Source organism: Gymnodraco acuticeps, unplaced genomic scaffold (assembly GCF_902827175.1).
Source record: "Gymnodraco acuticeps unplaced genomic scaffold, fGymAcu1.1, whole genome shotgun sequence".
NCBI lineage: Eukaryota > Metazoa > Chordata > Actinopteri > Perciformes > Bathydraconidae > Gymnodraco > Gymnodraco acuticeps.
Genome location: NW_022991640.1, coordinates 2,927 through 19,025, shown reverse-complemented (window position 1 = coordinate 19,025; position 16,099 = coordinate 2,927). Strand labels below are relative to the sequence as shown.

At 41.2% G+C, this 16,099-nt stretch overlaps 1 protein-coding gene across 2 annotated transcripts in view; it reads right to left on the bottom strand.

The window, feature by feature from the left end:
- The window catches only part of pik3cb (phosphatidylinositol-4,5-bisphosphate 3-kinase, catalytic subunit beta), a 105,708-nt gene extending 90,061 nt beyond the window's left edge, over window positions 1–15,647 (bottom strand). Inside the window, exons 1-2 of one of the 2 annotated variants that reach the window (XM_034198472.1) lie at window positions 15,549–15,647; window positions 6,809–6,899 (exon numbers count right to left, since the gene is read on the bottom strand). In XM_034198472.1, coding sequence (XP_034054363.1) covers window positions 6,809–6,810 — 2 coding nt within the window. In that variant the 5' untranslated portion in view covers window positions 6,811–6,899; window positions 15,549–15,647. Of the gene's footprint in view, window positions 1–6,808; window positions 6,900–9,318; window positions 9,341–15,548 lie in introns of those variants that run through there. The other variant, XM_034198469.1, reaches the window with a different exon arrangement.
- Between the last annotated feature and the right edge of the window lie 452 nt (window positions 15,648–16,099).

The window sequence follows — 16,099 nt, the reverse complement described above, 5'->3', positions numbered from 1 at the left end:
ACACACACACACACACACACACACACACACACACACACACACACACACACACACACACACACACACACACACACACACACACACACACACACACACACACACACACACACCACACACACACACACACACACACACACACACACACACACACACACAACACACACACACACACACACACACACACACACACACACACACACACACACACACAAAGAGGACAAAAATAACACTGCTCTGTCTCTGAATGCAGCGGGGATGGCTCCCACACACACTGCTGATTTTTCAGTATTGGTCTCGCAGCATCTTGCCAAACCACCATCTATCTCGCTCATAAACAAAGGGCCACACATCGGTGGAGAATGACACACACACGAGCCTGGAAGTGGAAGACATTTCTGGGCCCCGGCTGTCATCATCGCTGCCGAGGTGAGCGGGTTTCTGGGGACACTGAGCTGCGGTAAATGACACGCTGATGTCCGCCTCGCCAGTTTATTCACCCATCCATCCGTCTGGACACACACACACACGATGCTATCTGTTTGACTATTAATACATATGGCACACACACGTTAAAGTCATCAAGAAGTATCAACGCCAAATACATAAACACACATCTTGCTACAGCTTGTTTCAAAGCAGCTCATATCAATTGACAAGCGGTTTACCATTTTATTAAATCACCGTTAATCAAAAGTCATTCTTTTAGAAAATAAGTTACAATTCTTGAGTCCAGCTTCTTAAATGTGATATTGTTGTGGGTGTTTCTTTAAACTGCCTACAAACTTTCAAATGAAAGGTTTCACCATTGTTCGATGGAGAAAACAATTGACTAATGAACATATGTGTTTAGCTGCAGCCTCTACGTCTACAAATAGTTAACTGTAGCAGTATGTGTTCTATTGTGCATTGTTTTTTAAAGATCAGTGTTATACGTAAAACGCATACAAACCTACATAACACACTACAGGAAAGCACAAACCCAAAAAAGCACAATAGATCCGCTTTAATTCTCTAAGACAGTTAACGGACTATATTTAAAATGGTGGCTATGTACCATCTTATCGATCGAACAATCGTTTTCGAAAATGATCGGATGAATCAACGATAAAGAGAATTGTTAGTTGTACTCCCAGTTTCCATAATAAGTTAAGTATAGCAGTATATGTTCTATTGTCCAGATAATTATACCCACCTCGGGTTGTAAGGTCAGTGCGGCGAGGATAATGCCATCCAAACACACGCCGAGGGCAGGGCTTCCTAGGATTGTGTGAGTCAAACGCTTTCAACACACTGCTTGATATTCATACTCAAAGCAAGACTGAACACCAAAAGGTCAGTTCAAGGTCAGTGCAGACGTTCCTCATTCGTCTCTGATGAGAAGCTGCGTGTTTTCTCAGTAAAGTGCCGCGACACGCCCTCTTGCTCTGTGGCGATAATACGTCGATGTAAGTGGGAAGATAACCGGAGACAGAGCATGAGTAATCAGATTAAGACACTTTTCCACATTTGAGAAGGGGTGGAGGCAGGAGGGAGACGAAGACAGAACAGGTGTGAGGCCTCTGTTCTGCTTTTTGGATAGAATTGAAAGCAGGAAATATGTTTTTTTCCCCGATGCCGACAGATGTCAAAGCTGCACCTGCAGCGCCACATCTATAGAGCGTTACATGTGAGAGGAGGAGGAAGTTAGGACAGTGTTGACTCTGCGAGTTCCTGCAGCTGGCACACATGCCTTCGTGGTGAAGTACAGCAGGAAATAAAACTGCTAATCGGATTACTATCTGATGTGGAAATACCTAAGTGTGTATGCCTATGGGCTGCTACTAACCATTATTGTCTTTATTTAATATTCTGTCAATTATTACTTGATTAATCCCTTAATATAGGATAAATATATCCTACCTAAAAGTCACCTGTTTTGCTTGTGTCTTGACCATTCAATAATAAAATAGAAGATTTTTCAATTCTTCTCAAATAGGAGAAAGATAATACAAATAAATATAATACAATATTTGTTTGAGTTTATATTTGATTGCCCTTATTAGTAGTTGCTTTTGATAAAAGCGTAAATAAAAGTATATCGTAACTTTTGTACATCTCATTTTATTCAAATGTTTTTACTTTAACCTTGCCATCATGCTGCTGCGACCAAATGTTCCCAATTTAGGATCAATAAAGTAAATCTAATTTAAAGGTGGGGTAGGTAATTCACTTCAGAAACACTTGTTATATTCCATGGAATGCTCTTGACATCCCGATAGCAATGAATATATGAAATGCTTTGACAATAAATAAATGCATAATAAAATCATCGTCTGTGGAAGCCGTGGCGCTGTAAAAAGCACGACCAACCATCTGAGCCGGACTAAAGTAACTGGATGGCCTACCTGCCTGTCAGCCTTCCATCTGGGCACAAACTTATCTCGTGCCCTCATTGGTCATGTGCGCGTTCGTGTGTGTTGGAGGAGGGGCTCTGTGAGGAAGTCTGAAGGAAGGGGCAGTACTTTCAAAGTTCTAGCGCACTCAAGCTGGTTTCTCCATTCTTACCTACCCTACCTTTAATCAGTTTACCAAAGCCCGAGCTGCTTGTTTTATCCACCAACAGAAACTCAAAGAGGTATTCAGTTTACACCAAACACTTCTTAATCAATTAATGATTAACTTATTAATTGTTTAAGCTGCTTAAACGGCGAATGGACAGGAAACGCTGCGAGTGAGTGACCTCAGAAATAAAAAAGGAAAACCCCCGTAAAGAACACGTTATTCTGCTCTTGATCAGACTCACACGCTCCACTTGTGACGACCGGAGTACGAGGGATACATTAGGTCAGTATTACTGATTGTGCCTCAGTTAACTACTTTAATGGTTCATTTTAGATCATCCAATCACTACGTCTAAAAACATGGGGCTGCTTATCAGCTCACTGGGCAGAGAGGAAACTACACAGGGTTCATACACTTTTTCACCAATGATTTTCAATGACTTCTCCAGGACCTTTACCTAATTTTCCATGACCAAAAAAATGACTCTTTCTCAGCGGTACCACATGGAACAGGAAAATAAGGTCTGCATGTAAAACTTGTTGTGCCTATCTAAAACAAATCCAATAGGCTTACTAGCTTCTACACGCTAAAGCAGCTAAAATCTCTGACCAGTAAAATACCTCGTCAGTTAAATGCCATGTTACGTTTCATTACTATACGATACAGTATGTATTATCGTTATAGTATTACTATTTTGGCGATTAGATAAAATATAAATTATATTTGATGCAACTTTAGTTACATTTCCATGACTTTTCCAAACCTCTGGAAAAAATATTGTTTTCCAAAACTTTTCCAGGGCCTGGAATTAGCATTTTGAATTTCCATGACTTTTCCAGGTTTGTAATGACCGTAAGAACCCTGACCACAGTACAGTACGTTATTACTGCACAACATGTCCTGCAGAGAGTCACATAAACATCCATATGTCTGGGCTGCAAGGTGCAGTACAGGAAATGTGACGTCATCAACAACAAGTCGGCCATTTTTCAAGGATACCAATATACCCCAGTATTTCTGAAACGCCTCCATTGGACTCCTTCGTTTACTTCCAGAACATACTGATATCACTGTGTAACACTCTCCTTTTATTGGCTAGGGCTCCAACACATTGTACGTGATCGGCTAAGGGGCGGAACATCTCTAAGCGGTTAACCAATAACAACAGAGCCGGCCAGCTAACCAATCAGAGCAGACTGGGTCTGGTTTCAGACAGAGGGTGAAATGAGGTGCTGCAGCACAGGCAGTATGAGAAAAATAAAGAGCTTTTTGAACATTGAAGCACGGAGACATGTAGAGACACTACATACTGATATACACCTGAACATCAGCAGGAGAGGACTCTTTAAAGTAGAGACACTACATACTGATATACACCTGAACATCAGCAGGAGAGGACTCTTTAAAGTAGAGACACTACATACTGATATACACCTGAACATCAGCAGGAGAGGACTCTTTAAAGTAGAGACACTACATACTGATATACACCTGAACATCAGCAGGAGAGGACTCTTTAAAGTAGAGACACTACATACTGATATACACCTGAACATCAGCAGGAGAGGACTCTTTAAAGTAGAGACACTACATACTGATATACACCTGCACATCAGCAGGAGAGGACTCTTTAAAGTAGAGACACTACATACTGATATACACCTGAACATCAGCAGGAGAGGACTCTTTAAAGTAGAGACACTACATACTGATATACACCTGAACATAAGCAAGAGAGGACTCTTTAAAGTAGAGACACTACATACTGATATACACCTGAACATCAGCAGGAGAGGACTCTTTAAAGTAGAGACACTACATACTGATATACACCTGAACATAAGCAGGAGAGGACTCTTTAAAGTAGAGACACTACATACTGATATACAGCTGAACATCAGCAGGAGAGGACTCTTTAAAGTAGAGACACTACATACTGATATACACCTGAACATAAGCAGGAGAGGACTCTTTAAAGTAGAGACACTACATACTGATATACACCTGAACATCAGCAGGAGAGGACTCTTTAAAGTAGAGACACTACATACTGATATACACCTGAACATAAGCAGGAGAGGACTCTTTAAAGTAGAGACACTACATACTGATATACACCTGAACATCAGCAGGAGAGGACTCTTTAAAGTAGAGACACTACATACTGATACACACCTGAACATCAGCAGGAGAGCACTCTTTAAAGTAGAGACACTACATACTGATATACACCTGAACATCAGCAGGAGAGGACTCTTTAAAGTAGAGACACTACATACTGATATACACCTGAACATCAGCAGGAGAGGACTCTTTAAAGTAGAGACACTACACACTGATATACACCTGAACATCAGCAGGAGAGGACTCTTTAAAGTAGAGACACTACATACTGATATACACCTGAACATCAGCAGGAGAGGACTCTTTAAAGTAGAGACACTACATACTGATATACACCTGAACATCAGCAGGAGAGGACTCTTTAAAGTAGAGACACTACATACTGATATACACCTGAACAACAGCAGGAGAGGACTCTTTAAAGTAGAGACACTACATACTGATATACACCTGAACATCAGCAGGAGAGGACTCTTTAAAGTAGAGACACTACATACAAATAGGAACCTGAACATGAGCATGATACGTCTTCTATAAATGTATTGCCAGGTGTAGACACAAACTCTAAACACCATATTCACCGACTGACAGTCAAATTGTCAAAATCATTTAATCATTCTTCTTTTAGTTCTTAAATGAAATGCTCCTCTCCTGTCGAGAGCTGCTGTCGGTAAGGGCATTGAGACAAATGGTATTCATGTCAGATGCAAAACAGCTGACCCGGTGAAAGCTGATATTGATGTGCAGCAACACCTCAAATCAGATGAACCTCTTAACACAATGACTGCAGCCAAGAAAAAGTTCACGGGTGAAGCAAGGAGGCATAAGAGATGCTAACGCTTAGCTTCAGTGACACAAAGAGAAACACCCAAAGGGGCCTTTTATGTGGTGCAGTCCAGACAAGTTTCACAGTGTTTCAGGAGCCAGGAGGAGCTGAGACAGGAGAACTGATGAGTGACAGTGTACCGAGGTGGTCTGACACGAAAGTAAAACATGCTGGCTGACTTCCACACATTCCCCGCCTGTCAGGACGAGATCCACTCGCCCAGATTCCCAGATTCCCACACACACACACACACACACACACACACACACACACACACACACACACACACACACACACACACACACACACACACACACACACACACACACACACACACACACACACACACACACACACACACACACACACACACACACACACACACACACACACACACACACACACCACACACACACACACACACACACACACACACACACACACACACACACACACACACACACACACACACACACACACCACACACACACACACACACACACACACACACACACACACACACACACACACACACACACACACACACACACACACACACACACACACACACACACACACCTCAAGGCAGGATCGATTTTAGAGCCCACCCTCTCTTTGGACTGAGGGGAGAAGGTCAAATGCCTCAGAGGCAAAGTGTCATGTCTTTAAATGTTCCTTTTTCAAAGCTACAGCAGCTACAGTATGCACATTCTGCAAAACTGTTAAGTCGGTAGCTTTTATTCAACCTTAAAGCAATGTTTTGTAACTCAGTTTCAGCCTCACTATACAAACATATTCACACTTTGGTCTACTCTGAATTTCCATTCAGCTGTATCAACACAGTTCATACAAAGAAAGACACACATGAATGAAAAGAGTACACATGGAAAAGAAAACATCCAAGATTCTTCTTTAAGTTATGTACTTTTGTGAAGTACAGCTGTTCTTGATTGTCCTCTGCCGTAGGGCGCCACGATTTTGAAAAAAACAAAAACTAATTTTGATTTTTTTTTAACTAAAAGTACAATTGCCATATTATAATATTTCTCGATATTGGAAGGATTGATAATTCATGACTTATTACTTTCATCATCAAAAATTGTATTTTAACAAAAATGTAGCCTTTAACAAATAGTTTTCTTTCCGCAATTTAAATATTGCACTAGTCCATATTGTGATTTTGATTTAAAAAAAGATTATTAATTGTGCAGCCCTGCAATTAAAATTCCCCCAGTGGGACAACAAAGATGAACTGCACGAACACAGTAGCATTACAGTTTAAGTAGGTGAAGATAATTGCAAAAAATACACACACACATAGGATTTACCTGCAGTTTCCTAAAGTCTCTTATTTCCTGTGCATCTGCTCCCTGCTGGGGTTGTCTGGATATATGCTGGGACACTGCATCTGATGGACCAGAGGACAAAACATACCGTTAGGGGCGGAGGGGGCAAACCACAGAGCCGTTACTTTAAATGTATATGTGTGTGTGTGTGTGTATACGGCCATTTAAGAAGACGTTGAGACAGTTAAAGAAAAAGACAAGTGAGAAAAAGTAAATGATATGAGACAGAGAGTGGAAACAGAACAAGAGACAGCAACACACACACACACACACACACACACACACACACACACACACACACACACACACACACACACACACAACACACACACACACACACACACACACACACACACACACACACACACACACACACACACACACACACACACACACACACACACACACACACACACACACACACACACACACACACACACACACACACACACCACACACACACACACACACACACACCACACACACACACACAAAGAGAGGCCCCTACTGCCCCGTCATTTGAGATAAGACAACAGAAAGTACAGAGTGCCCCCTCTGACCCCGGCCCTCTTTTATTTGTTCTACCATCGACTGTACTGACTCAGGATCCTCTTTCTATTAAACCTAATCGTTTCCACCCAAGGTCATGTGGAGATACTTTTAGAAACCACTAGGGCTGTACCCGAATATCCGAATTTCAATTTCGTTATTTGGATATTCGTTTTGTTTGTTTTTTCCCCGTTTTTTTTTTTCAAATTGAATTTATTGAAATCTTCAATATCAACGTAAGAGCTTGTGCCTCTTCGGGGGGTGCTAACACTTAACCATAAACGTTATCGCTTACTTTCTCCGTCTTTATATGTAGAAATTACTTTCCTCCGTTAATCTCCGTCACGTTGTTTCCATAGCAACAACAACTTCCTGTCAACAGCGCTACCTCTCCTTCAAAATAAAAGCATGTCCATAAATAGGAAGCCAAGCCAAATTACACTTAAAATACAACTGCAACGAAAGTAACAAACACATGCGAATATCCTTTTCAATTTCAAAGAACACAAATTGGGTTACATTAACAAACAACTATAAAACAACAATACTGTAGAATAACAAAATGAATGCCGCGAATAAACCGAAATACACGTGTTGAAGCGGTTCGCTGCTGATTACTACTTACTATATTCTCGGAAGTAACTGAACACCGTTCATGGAAAACATGATTTACCTTTTCCATGTGTGCTCATTTTATTCTAATAAGTTATTCTAAGAAAACTGGGAACTTGACTATTACAGCAGCAGAATGTATAATTAACTTGATCAAACAGAGAAATAGGACAAATCCAAACAATGCGTATTTGTCAATGTGTACGGTTTCCTTGTTTTTACTTCACTTAATAATACTAATATACACACAATTACCTCAAGGTTAACTCCTGAAACAAGTTGAAACTGTTTTTCCCGTATGCCGTTAATAACTGCGTAATTTATAACTGGTTGCTAAATCCTTAGAGTCGTTACAAGTTGTGTTTTTTTTTGCATTTTGTAAATTGTGTAACTTGCTGCTATTAAATACCATCAAACTATGTGCAATATATACATTATTATATACATGCCATTAATAACTGTAATATATACCTGGCTGCTAAATCCTAAGAACTGTTACAGCATTTGTATTTTGAAAAGTATTATTTATTTTTGTAACTTTTTTTTGTATTATATTTTTTATTACATCATAACTTAGTCTTTTTTTAACATATGTACCATTAAGCTGTCTGTGGCTCTTTCCTGCTGTAACGATGCAAATGTCCCCTCTGTGGGACTAATAACGGTATTCTGATTCTGATCATTTAAGTAATAAGTTGAATGAATCTGCAATCCTTTTTCTTACTCAAATGAATCTAGAGAGTCAAATGTTAATAATTATTGTTTTTTGGTAACGGAAAACACATGGTTTAGTGTCGAGGTAAAAAACTATATGAAATGCCATCGTGGGCTTTATTCACTACTTCTGACTTTATATACATACACATATTGATGGTTCATCTAGAAAATAAACATCACATTGATTGATGGATAATAAAAAAGAATTTCGGGGTGCTTTACTTCTAATTTATTTATTAGCAAGAATTACGAAATACAAAAGTAGCTTCTCTCAGTGCAGCAAGACCATTTAAGAGCCCCTATTGTGTTTTGGGGGGGTTTTCACTTTCCTTTAGTGTGTTATATAGGTTTTGGTGCCTGTTAATGTTGACCAATCACAACAGAGCCGACCAGCTAACCAATCAGAGCAGACTGGGCTCTGGTTTCAGACAGAGGGTGAAAAGAGGTGCTGCAGCACAGGCAGTATGAGAAAAATAAAGAGCTTTGTGAACATTAAAGCATGGAGACATGTCCCAGGAGAGACACTACGTACTGATATGAACCTGAAAATGAGTGTAATGTCCTCTTTACACCAGAAGAGTCACTCATTGTGGCTTCACTCACGTGTGAGTTGTGTGCGTCTTAAGGGTACTATCCAGTCTCAAAAATCCACATTTAAAGATGAAAAAGGAAGGACGTGACCTCTTTAAGTGCCCGATGCCTCTCCACCTCTACCGTCTCTCTTTAGTCCAAAGAGCTGCAGCTACGGACACCGAGATGTGAAGTGAGTGATATGGAAAAACAAATATTCTGAAGGCACAAACACACAAAGTGAGCGCTGGTGATACGCAATGCACACACACACACTTTATTGAGGCGAGTTCACTTCCTGTTTTTCCCCAGTGGTTGAGATGCTCTATCTTGTTTACTAGGGTGTGACACACAGAGAGTCACAAAAACAACTGTGTGTGTGTGTGTGTGTGTGTGTGTGTGTGTGTGTGTGTGTGTGTGTGTGTGTGTGTGTGTGTGTGTGTGTCAGAGAGGGTTTACAGTATGGATAGGGCACATGACACCTCACACTGGGTTTGAGTACAAATACAATAACATTAAAACTCTGTGGCATTTGCTCGCTCCGGGAAGTGAGCTGTTCACAAAATGATAACATCTCAGACCAAAGACAGTCAATGTTTAACTTCAGCTCAAAACATCACATGATTCACAGCAAGAGTGTGTGTGTGTGTGTGTGTGTGTGTGTGTGTGTGTGTGTGTGTGTGTGTGTGTGTGTGTGTGTGTGTGTGTTAGTACTTTTAGGAGGAATTGAGAGACAAACAGAGGATTGACTATAGAGTGGATCATAATTATGTTTTTGCTGCAGGCAAAGTTCTGCACTCCAACGACAATGGGGTTTCTTCTCAAAATAATCTGTGATATAATAATAAATTGTGACATGCCCCACAAATTCCTAAATGGATTTCTTTGAAGCCTGACGATTTTATTGGTCTACCAGGGTTTCCCACACATAGACTATACTTGGGCGGGCCGCCCAGGTATATTAACGGCCGCCCAGGTATATTAACGGCCGCCCAAGTATATTAACGGCCGCCCAGGTATATTAACGGCCGCCCAAGTATATTAACGGCCGCCCAGGTATATTAACGGCCGCCCAAGTATATTAACGGCCGCCCAAGTATATTAACGGCCGCCCAAGTATATTAACGGCCGCCCAAGTATATTTCGCGACCCATTTAGTTGTTTTTTTTCCGTCCGTGACCACAACGCCATCTGCGATCGATTAACTTGTGGACAATGATCCCTCGCTCCCTTGCTCTGATCTCGCCTCCTTCTGGCCTGTTAAGTGGCCTGCCTCACACAGAGTGACTGGCTGTCCACATGATGTGGCCTGCCGACATGATCAAATCAAAGCCATTGATTGGTCTCTGTGTGTCATTCAAGCTCGGGATAACCTCAGCTCAGGTGAGGTAAAGGACTCTGAGTGTTTAGATAGTTAACTTAGTCTAAGTTCTCAGTGGGTCTCAAACAGTGTGGTCACCATTTATGTAAACATATATTTCCATTTGAGAGGGTAGTGATTGATCTAATGGATAGTGAGGTGGGCTGAAGATCGGAAGGCTGTGAGTTCAAATCCCGCCAGGAACACCACCTATAGTGTGCCCTTGAGTAAGGCACTTAGCCCTTAGTTACTCCAGGGAGAATGTCCCTGTAATCGGTCATTATAAGTCGCTTTGGATAAAAGCGTCAGCTAAATGAAATGTAATGTGATTAGTAAAATATGCATGAAGAAATAAATAAAAAGTTAACTAGGTGAAAAAAGGTAAGATACACTTTTAAAACTTGTTGAGAGAAAACTAGTCTTTGCTGCTGCCTCAAAGAGGAGCAGGGGGGAGAGGAGGGAGAGGGGGGAGAGGAGGGAGACAGGAGAGGCTGGTTCAGGAGCACAGACACACTCACAACTATAAATGAACCAAAAATAAATTAATAAACAAGTTTCAGTGTTTTTTTCATATTGGAAATGGTATGTTATTGGTTATGGCCATGATTTTATGATTATTGAAATGTATACAGTTCTGTTTAATATAGGTGTTTCCATAGATCTAGTCTCTTTATTTTCCCCTCAAAATGCACCAGATTACCGGGGGGGCCTGCCCCTGGACCCCCCTAGAGGATTTGAGGTCGACCCCCACTAAAAATCACATGGATAGGTTCATAAATACAATTTTTTTTTAAAAATAGTAAACCATTTCCATATGTTCATGTGTGGGTAGTAGATTTAAACTATAGGGCTATCATTATGGGCCCTGCCTGTACCTGTTCGCTCTGCCATCGCGTGAAGGGTCTGCTAACAAGCGACCAACAGAAAGGTTAATGTTGTTGCACGTCACGTCACCTCAAACCCCCCCCGCTACCACGACCCCCCAAAGTATATTTCAGATCTGTGGGAAACACTGGGTCTACTATTACTTGGTATCGTACAACAAGAGTATAATTCTCTTAAAGCCTTAATATTTCCATTAATGGACGAAACTCCTGGAAGAACAAATTAAAAAAACTATGGAGATCATAAATATGGAAAGATCTGCCGATTTGATTTGAATTGAGAGCCAACTATTATGAAATAACGATATAAAAATTACAAAAAGCATCAATTCAAGTCATTTAAATGCTACATTTGGGCGAAACTCCGACACAAACCTTTTTGAAAACCTGCAATTGAAAAGATCCAACTGGGAAAAGTCACATTGTTAATCTACCATGAAATAAAGTGACTGAATACAGCAGTAGTGCAAGTTTGAATAATTAATAACTGTTAAAATAACTGGGTTTCTCTAGAAAGATATAGTATGAGGTGATACTGTGGCGCTGATCTTGAATATAAGATACAGTAAATTCTCGCTAGAAATAGATAGAATTGGGATGAAACCCCTCTGTAATGGTCTCACATGCAGAGCACACAGTGACATGTGTTCTCTGCTTTTAACCCATCCTAGCACCAGGAGTCTAGTACTAGGAGCAGAGGGCAGCTATTGTACAGCGCCCGGGGAGCAATGGGAGTGAGGGGGGAAGGGGGGTGTCCTGTGCCTTGCTCAAGGGCACCACGGCAGGGCAGGAGGTGAACTGGGACCTCTCCAAGTAGAAGTCCACACTCCATATTTAGGTCTGTTCGTGGACTTGAACCGGCGACCCTACAGCTCCCAGTCCAAGCCCCTACTGACTGAGCCACTGCCGGACATGACGCCCGTATACAAGATAGCGCTGCGGACGTAAACAACAACGTGACTTCAGAGCTCTGTAAAAACAAAGCTGTCTCTGCCGTCCAGCGGGTTTTCTGGCATCGCTTAAACATTTTAGAGGAGGGAAATCTGCATTCTGATATGAGGGCGCTTTAGACAGCACCCTGAAACCCATTGAATTCAGATTCTAGTGTATTTAAAGGTCACCTATCAGGCTATTTTTAGGCAATAGCACAGGTCTCTCAGATATATACAAATATATAAAAAACATGTCTATGAAGTGTTTTGCTCAAAATACCAAACAGATCACCCATTCTAGCCATGCCTCATATCCCTCTATTTCACTTCCTGTTTCAAAAGTGCTGATTTGGGAATAAAGCTTTAAAGAGGAGGGGTCTGAGCTCACGCGGGACCCGGCAGCTACTGTCTAAACTAAATGCTGCCGTGATGAAACGCCATATCATGGATTATCAAGGATCTGAAACAGTATGGAGCTCAAAGGCTTTCTCTCTTGCCGGTTATACCACAAGGTGAGTTCCTTTTTACTTCCTGCTTCTTCACACACATGCTCTCCAGTACAGGTTAGCTCTGAGTGTTAGCGATGCTAATGTAAACACCGACCATATTACATCCAAAACAGTCGTGCATTGTTTCTGATAGCAACGTTTCTGATTGGGCCGTGGGTCCACATTTCAGATATTACGTCATATCGGACGCAAATCTGGATCAGCTCCGTTGTTCCCCGTTTTTAGAGATTTGGGTACGGAGGAAAAGAGAGAGGGTTTTATTTCCTGACGCTGCGTGAGTTCCCCGACACACCGGGGACACATGTTGATGTATGAAAGACATCAAAAAGTTAATTGTGCATGATAGGTCCCCGTTAAGTTAGGGCATCATTAAATGAACAATGTTTCCGTTAAAGCTCCTTACTAATAAAAACTCCTAAGTTTAGTGACTGAAAAAAAATGACGTATCATTTTAATTTGGCTTTAAGTGTGGGTTAAATGTAGTAGTGTCATTGTTTTGTGATCTTACTCTCTCCGTTTCCTTTTTAATTGTGTCATTTTTAAGCATCTTCTCTTGACCTGTTAAGCACTTTGGGTTGCATCTAGCATTAAAAGGTGCTATATAAATAAAGTTATCATTACTTAATAGTAACATCCAAGCAGTCAGCGAGGACAACCCCAAGTATCACGACAATCCAAGTTATTTCTCAGGCATCATCGCACTGAGAAAACCATTTCCAGCACAAAGCACAGAGTAGTGGACAGTGACGTTGGTGTCAAGTGTCATCTCGTGTGGTTTCTGACGCAAATGGAGTTAGGATCAAACTCTCTACTGTAACCACAAACACAAAGGTTGCTCAGAGCCTCTTAGTAGTTGTCACTCTTATCGTTGTACAAACACCTCAGGAGAATCTCACTTTGATAGGGCTTTCTCTGACTCCACACACACACGCCCTTCCTCCCTTCCACCCATCCTCTGCAGGAATGTGAGGAATGCACAATCCTAAAAGTCTCTCTCTCTCTCCTTGTCTGTTTCTCAGAGCTTTGGTCATGTGCTTCAGTCAGCATGCTTTCAGTCCTTCACTTTATAACTGCCTTTAGGCTATAAAGGGCAGATCCTTTTGTTCACACGTGTCAGTCTGGCCCAGAAGGAGTGGATAATAAACCACATTTCTTTAAGGACACTCCCTGCACCGAGACAGCCCTATTGTTTTCAAACTGTATCAAGCTTTATCCCCAGGGCATTAAAACACAGCCTGGATATCCGATCAGAATACCTTCATTTGTATTATGACAATACATTTTAAATATGTATACAAACAGTTAAATATCCAATAAAATTAAAAATTAAAAATTGAACATGTAATAAAAGTATGTATATACAGATTAATCGTTGATTTGCAAAAATAAAATATATTTATGTAAACATATCTTAAAGTAAAATGCCCAATAAAAGAAAAAAATAAATGACAAATATTTAAATAAACATAAGTCAAAATAATAAAATTCAATTAAAAGTATGTATACGAACACAAGTAAGAATGTGGAACAATGTTAAGGTAAAAAGTCCAATACTATACAATAGAACAAAAGTATTTACCTGTAGATATATAAATTAAGAATGTGCAATAACGATAAAATACAAGTAAAGTGTCTAATGAAGGATGAAATCTGAAAAATGCATGGTTTAAAAGGGTTTGGCTGCAGAAAATACACTCAATAAAAGGAGAACCTGAATCATGAAATACACTTTTCTCGAGAACAAGATGTTAACAACCCGCATACAAGCAAATGAGAAATATTCCCCTGGTGGTAAATCTCAAGTAAGTCTCTGCAAATGGTCAAGCAAATAGGATCTAGGTAATGAGCTCCGAACCGGCAGGAGGAATGCACCGGAACACGAGTGTCATCAACAGCTCCTCGTAAACACAGGAGCACTGTCTGCCCGATTCTAAAACACAATACACACCCACTCATTAGCACAGTGGAATGTTTATAACCCCCACACACACACGGACATATGAGAAACACACACAACACTCACTCACACAGGTTTGTAATGGTCTGTCATCAAAGTAGTTCAATCAATGCATCTCTATGTGGCATGTGTGACTGTGTGTGTGTGTGTGTGACTGTGTGTGTGTGTGTGTGTGTGACTGTGGGGTGGGTGTGGTGTGGTGTGATGTGTGTTGTGTGGACTGGGTGGTGTGTGTGTGTGTGTGTGTGTGACTGGTGGGGGTGTGTGTGGTGGTGACGGTGTGTGTGTGGTGGTGTGTGTGACTGTGTGTGTGTGTGTGTGGTGTGTGACTGTGTGGGGGTGGGTGTGTGTGTGACTGTGTGTGTGTGTGTGTGTGTGTGTGACTGTGTGTGTTGTGTGACTGTGTGTGTGTGTATGTGACTGTGTGTGTGTGTGTGTGGGTGTGTGTCCATGGCCTCCACCCACGTCTTCCTCTTGTCTCCCTTTTTTTAGCATCTCTATTTTTAGGCGCTATTGTGAGGCTGCCCTGAGGTGTGTGTGTGTGTGTGTGTGTGTGTGTGTGTGTGTGTGTGTGTGTGTGTGTGTAAAAGTTCCCCGCGGTGGCAGCTGTAAATCAGTTACCTTCCGGCTGCCTGAAGGGGCAAAGGTGGGGTGAAGCGCTGCTGATCACACTCTTCAAACGTTTGACCCAATGACGACACAGGAGTGCAATTTTGTGCAAACGAAAAAGAAAAGAAGAAATGCCAGAAATATTTGGGGGATGGAGCTAAAACTGTGTGTAAAAATGTTTTCCAGTTAACTCGGGGAATAATTATTTATTCCTGTATTTATATCTTCCTATTGTTCATTTGTATTTACTGTATCCATGTTTATATATTTTTTGTTTGCATACTGCTGCAACATAAACAATTTCCCCACTTGTGAACCATTGACTTACATCTTATCGAATATTATGAAAATTAGTGGGTGGAGGAATATTTGTAGCTCACGCACATTAACCCATATTCAGATATCACAAGGCTCGACATGTGCTGCTCACAACAGCATGTGTGTGGGACCGAGTGTGTGTGTGTGTGTGTCATTGGCATTCGCACACTGAGAAAGCGTTGTCATGGCGATGTGAAGCTGAGGTTTCTGCCCTCTCAGGTTGCAGAGCGGAGGCTGGAGCCCCC